The sequence below is a fragment of the Chrysemys picta genome, chromosome 1, assembly GCF_011386835.1.
Source record: "Chrysemys picta bellii isolate R12L10 chromosome 1, ASM1138683v2, whole genome shotgun sequence".
NCBI lineage: Eukaryota > Metazoa > Chordata > Testudines > Emydidae > Chrysemys > Chrysemys picta.
In genome coordinates, this window is record NC_088791.1 from 235,695,398 (window position 1) to 235,701,397 (window position 6,000).

At 35.5% G+C, this 6,000-nt stretch overlaps 1 protein-coding gene across 5 annotated transcripts in view; it reads left to right on the plus strand.

The window, feature by feature from the left end:
• The window catches only part of UBE3A (ubiquitin protein ligase E3A), a 92,953-nt gene extending 87,409 nt beyond the window's left edge, over positions 1-5,544 (plus strand). For all 5 annotated transcript variants that reach the window (XM_005283197.5, XM_042840823.2, XM_005283198.5 and 2 more), the window contains 4 exons: positions 535-690; positions 785-858; positions 3,397-3,540; positions 3,857-5,544. In XM_005283197.5, the coding sequence (XP_005283254.1) occupies positions 535-690; positions 785-858; positions 3,397-3,540; positions 3,857-3,977 (495 nt within the window). In that variant the 3' untranslated portion in view covers positions 3,978-5,544. The remainder of the gene's footprint in view (positions 1-534; positions 691-784; positions 859-3,396; positions 3,541-3,856) is intronic.
• Positions 5,545-6,000: the final 456 nt, after the last annotated feature.

Genomic DNA, 6,000 nt, shown 5'->3' on the forward strand with positions numbered 1-6,000 from the left:
GCTCAGAAACTTGGTTTCTCAAATGAAGTTGTCCACCAACTGGGAGGAATCCACCTGGACTATTTTGTTTGTGCATGTGGATAATTTATGTTTAAAAATTTCAGTACATGTGAAGTTGACAGAATTGTCCAGTCATAGCTCAGCTGCCTCTGAGACTGGGGGGAGGGATAGCTCAGTGGTTTGAGCATTGGCCTGCTAAACCCAGGGTTCAATCCTTGAGGGGGCCATTTAGGGATCTGGAGCAAAAATCTGTCTGGGGATTGGTCCTGCTCTGAGCAGGGGGTTGTACTAGATGATCTCCTGAGGTCCCTTCCAACCCTGATATTCTATGATTGATTGTAAGTGGGCCAAGTCCAGCAGTACACTCTGGCTTGGTTCCAGTTATGAGAAAACAAATTTATACAATGCCATGAAATACTTGCTTTCCCTAATTAAATCATTAGACCAAAATGTCTTGTTGGGTGTATCTCGTTTTTTGAAGGGTAGGGTTTGGCTTTTAACTATTAAATATGTTTTGGGGTTGTTTTCTTATAGGAATTTGTCAATCTGTATGCAGACTACATTCTCAACAAATCAGTAGAAAAGCAGTTCAAAGCCTTTCGGAGAGGATTCCATATGGTGACCAATGAGTCTCCACTGAAATATTTATTTAGACCAGAGGAAATTGAATTACTTATTTGTGGAAGTAGGGTAAGAAATCTGGAATGTGCAACAAAACAAATTGCTGGTTTTCTTATCCCAAAGATACAATTATGGGTGGTGATAAAATGTCTTACATTTACAGAATCTAGACTTTCAAGCACTAGAAGAAACTACAGAATATGATGGTGGCTATAGCCGAGACTCTCTTATTATTAGGTAAGTTCTTTAACTTTTCAAGGGTTATACGAGAAAACTGTATTTTACTAAATTCATGATGAAGAGGCAGCATCTGTAATGTGAGGTTCGTGTTTTTGAAGTACACACTGAAGTCCAGCAGAGCTAAATATCATTTATTATTGTTACTGAATTATCTATAATTTCACTGTGAGTGTTTGAATAAAGTCAGCAAATGATAAGATGCTTAACATGCTGTTATAGAATAAACTCTTTAAACCAGTGGTTCCCAAACTGGGGTGCGCGAAATGTTACAGGGGGTTCTCGGGGAAAAATTCCCTAATGGCGGACAGAGCTGTCCTTAGGGACCCTGGGCAGCACGGGAATCTATCACACTGAGGAGATTTAAACTTCAAGACTCCTTATAAGAAATGGAAAGGGAGGTGGATATTTTTTGCTGTTTTTAAAATTAAGTAGGCAGCTGGTATTGTTTTTAAAATTATTATGAAGAACAAGTTTTTAAGCTTTGTTGTAACATGTGTTGTTTGCTTGAACTGCTCAAGACCTGAATGCTTGTATAAGAGGAACTCTTTGAGTTGGCTGCTTAGATACCTTCATGCTGTTTCACATCTGATACTTCTTGATGAAACATAGGAGCCTTGTCTTATAACAGGCTTATTCAAAGTGATACAAGCTACAAAAGTGAGATCTTTTCATAATGTAATAAAAATACTGTAATGATAAAAAATAAATAATAATAATAGTGTGTAATAAGCATGTCATAAAAACAAATTTTATATTTCCAAGATCACTGCTTTTATAATTTATACTCGGGTAAAGGAGAAAATCCCTGGAAATATTCCTTTTTAGGATGGAGTTTGTGAGACTTGACATTTTGGTGAAAGGGGTTCACAGGTTGCTAAAGTTTGGGAACCACTGCTTTAAACAAATGAAAACTTATCAAAAGCGGTTGAAGAAACTGAAGGGTAAAAAATGATGGTTACTTTGCACTTGAACTTTTTTACTCTTGTGCTTTCTTGTTGAGAGATGGAAGGGACTCATTAGGTAATCCCCAACTGGGCAGGATTATTCCTTACACTATGCTACCTATTATTTGCCTAGTTTAGTAAAAAATGTCTCTCAGAAATGTTTAGGGCCTTTTCATCTCCAATCTGGATTACTCCCACATACGGAAAAGGAAATTCCACGTCTTGTTACTTGCAGAATTTCCATTTAATTCTTCTCTTAGTGTGAGAGAATCTGTAGGAGCCATGCTGATAAAGTTCTCCTGTAATTTACTAGCCAACCCTTCAAGGGAAAAGTTCCTTAGTACACCGCAGGGGAAGCAGGTAGATTAATGTTCAGAGTCCTTTGGGGTTGCCCTTCGGGGATTGATGCCACAATGTGCTCAACCACGTCCTTCTCACTCTCAGAGCCCATGTTGCACAGAAGGGCTTCTGTGGGGTCAAAAGTGGAATAATGCTATGGAGGTTTTTCCTATCCTCCTCTGGGAGAGGATGGTATAGTTCTTGTAATCTTTGGCTGTCTGCTTCTCCTCCGGGCCATGGTTGTCTTTCTCTTCTAATCCCTCTCCAATCTGTCTACATCATTCTGTATTGAGGTTCCCAGATCTGAATTAAATAGTCTGTGTGTAGTGTCTCTTATAAGTCTAGAATATATTCAAATGATCTTCAGGACCATGAAATAAGAGATGGCGATGATTTTTGCTCAATGATGAATTATCCTAATAGGAGTTTGTGATGGGTGGAAGTGTCATAATTTGTTCTGGTGGGCCATTAGTGAGTACATTCATTATCACATATAATCGAAACAAAAGGCCTCCAAACCATGCCATTTGTCAAGAATGAGGATGTGCAAAATATTGTTTACCATATTTACGATTATAGAAAAATGTAGGGGCTCCAAAAACTCCTGCTCTGATTATTTTACATATAATCAGGCTGACACTTTTTTGGTGAATTACTGTTTTTATTCCTCTAATATTGTAGAAGCCACCTTTTCTGATCTTTATTTTCACCTCCGTTTTGATCTTCACACAGTTGGTAATTGACACGTGACTTGAACGATTTAGTCAAACTAATATTGATATTTTTGGTAATAGGATACGAAGAAGAGAGAAACAAGATTATCAGAGAATAGACAATGCATTGCAATAAGGATAATTGAAAAATATAGAAGATACGAACAATATAGAAAACAAATGGACAGCATCTGCAAATTATTTGCTAATTTTAGAATAGTCTGAAACAGTTTTAAAAAGTTAACACTTGAACCTTCAAGGATTTTGAAATAGTTCAGGTGTAGCTTCAAAACTTCAGTGGTTAGCAAATGTTTGAGTGCAATTTTGTTCAACTCCTGTATGCTCGGTTTGTATGCTGATGTGTTAGAGGATCAAATATGGTGCCATATTTGATAATGTGTCAATTAACAACTGCAAATTGCATAATTCTGGCAGTTGTGAAAGTTGCATAAAAGTAGGGGGAGGTCTTGTTTGTATCAAATATTCTTAAAAATATTTTTCCCTTTCTCAACTTTTTGTTTTTAATTTCCCCTCAATAGGGAATTCTGGGAAATAGTCCATTCATTTACAGATGAGCAGAAAAGACTATTTTTGCAGTTTACAACAGGCACGGACAGAGCACCTGTGGGAGGACTTGGAAAATTAAAGATGATTATAGCCAAAAATGGCCCAGACACAGAGAGGTAAAATATTGACCTTTTGTTTGGTAAAATTTTTATTTTGACTTCCTAAAAATTAAGACGAATTCTGCAAAGTGAAAATACCAGCAGCCAAATCTTAACATTAAAGATTTTTAATAGCATTTTAATAATATTTTATAGTGCTGTGACCTCAAGGTTACAAGAAAACAACGGGTATAAATTTTAAAGCAAAACTGGAGTATTGTTCTTGCATCTGTAAGCAGATGAAATAGCATGGTATTTCTCAAAGATGATGATGCTTATATGCGTGCGCTGTGCATTCCAATGACTGAATTCTTCCTTTTCTGTTTTTTCTTAGATTACCTACATCTCACACATGCTTTAATGTCCTTTTGCTTCCGGAATACTCAAGCAAAGAAAAGCTTAAAGAGAGATTGTTGAAGGCCATCACATATGCCAAAGGATTTGGCATGCTGTAATAAATAAATAAATATAACAAAAGGGATTAAAATTGGTGGTGGTGATGTCCCTGTCCAAAAAAGGCCATAAGATAGTGAGCTACAGTAGTCACCTGTGTTTGTGCCTCCCTTCTTTACTGGGGACACTGGGCTGGAACAGCAGATTTCAGCTGCTTATATGAACAAATTCTTTATTTTTTCTTTTAGCGTGAAAGTATTACATATTCTTTCACTTGTATGTACAGAGAGGTTTTCCTGAATATTTATTTTAAGGGTTAAATCACTTTTGCTTGTGTTTATTACTGCTTGAAGTTGAGCCTTTTTGAGTATTTACAAGAAAACAAACTGTACTCTCCCAAGGAAAATATTGCCATCATTTGTAGACCATGTAACCTTCAAGTATGTGCTATATTTTTGTCCCTGTATCTAATCAAATCAGGAACTGTACTTTTTTGAAGAGTTTGCTTTTGAAACTTGAAGTCTTGGAAAACAGTGTGATGCAATTACTGCTGTTCTAGCCCCCAAAGAGTTTCTGTTCAAAATCTTAATCAATAAAGATGGAAGGGAGAACTTGGAATGTTAAACTGCAGCCTTGAGAACTTTACTTTAGTCACAGCACAACAATTAAAACTCATTTCACTATGTGTTGTCTTCACATGTCTTGTAATATATTGTGTTTTAATTAGCAAAACATATTTCTTAGTCTATGAAAGGGTAGGAGTTTTAGTTACATTGTTTAAAAAAAAAAAAGTTTACTGGGGAAAGTGCATTTTCAGCCAAACAGCTTTAGACTAGAGAGTGAAGTTTGTTGAAAAAAGGATAGGAAGTTGCTATATTATAAACAAAAAGCATGTGGAAGTGCACTTAAAATGAAGTTTTATTATTAATTGCCTATTACGTTGACATTTTAAATAGACAATCCAAAGTCTTCCCTACATGTTATGTCATCATCCTTATTTAATGAACTGTTGTTCCTTTATCAAGGCACATGATCAGTGTTGCAACATAATCAAAAGGGATGGCTACTGTACGTTATCTTTTTCATCTGACAATACACAATTGAAAATGATTAAAACAAACTTTTAAGACTTACTTTATATTGTTTATTCCCAACTATTAAATATACTGTTAGAAAGGAAATACTAAGGTTACTTTAATCTGCTACATAAAATATACAATAGGTTTTGAATTTAAATCTACAAATCATATCAAAAGTAAATCCTTTACCTTTCGTAGTCTGTATATGTAATGTTAACTTCTCCTGTTGCAATATAAAATAAAGGTATTATGCATTTTTAACTAAGAGGACATAATTGGCATATCTCATTTTACTGCAAGCAACAGCTGATGTGCAGAGCTGAGCTTGTGCCTTGACAATTGCTATAACTGACTACTACAGATCAAATCCATTTGATGATTTGTGTGAAATTGGCATTAAAAGGCATAGTTTTGAAATCATTGGAGGGAGAAAAGATGTCTTTTCAGGATTATTTTAATAAATTCTTTCTAGTAATAGAAACAGACAAATGTTATGTAACTATAATGCTGAATAAAACAGTGACGTTTTTCACCATGGTTCAGTGAAAAAGAAGACAGTGATTTCCTTACTTTCATAAGTTAACATGGGACATCATTAAACTATTTTGAAACCTTTAAAGTATATTATATGCTGAGGATGAGACAAACATTAAGCTCTCCAGAAATGACATAACGCAGTGTTGCCAACCCTAAGTGTTCAAAAATCATGAGTCAGGCCCCAAACCATCAAGATTGCCTTAAAAATTGAGATTTTTTTTTAAAATGAGACTTGAAAAAATTGATTCTGTTTATCTGGTTTTGAGCCTTTAGGGTGTACTTAGAATACAGTTTCAAGGTTTTCTCCACCACCATGTGGGCTAGAAACTGGTTTTGTTTAAATGAAAGCTGAGATTCTCACCTAATCACATCCGCAGGAGCCAGGGCTTTAAGAAAAAACATCAACTATTGCAAATCTCTCACTACAGCACTGCCTTACTGAGTTATTTGGGCACCTTGCCATCTTCCT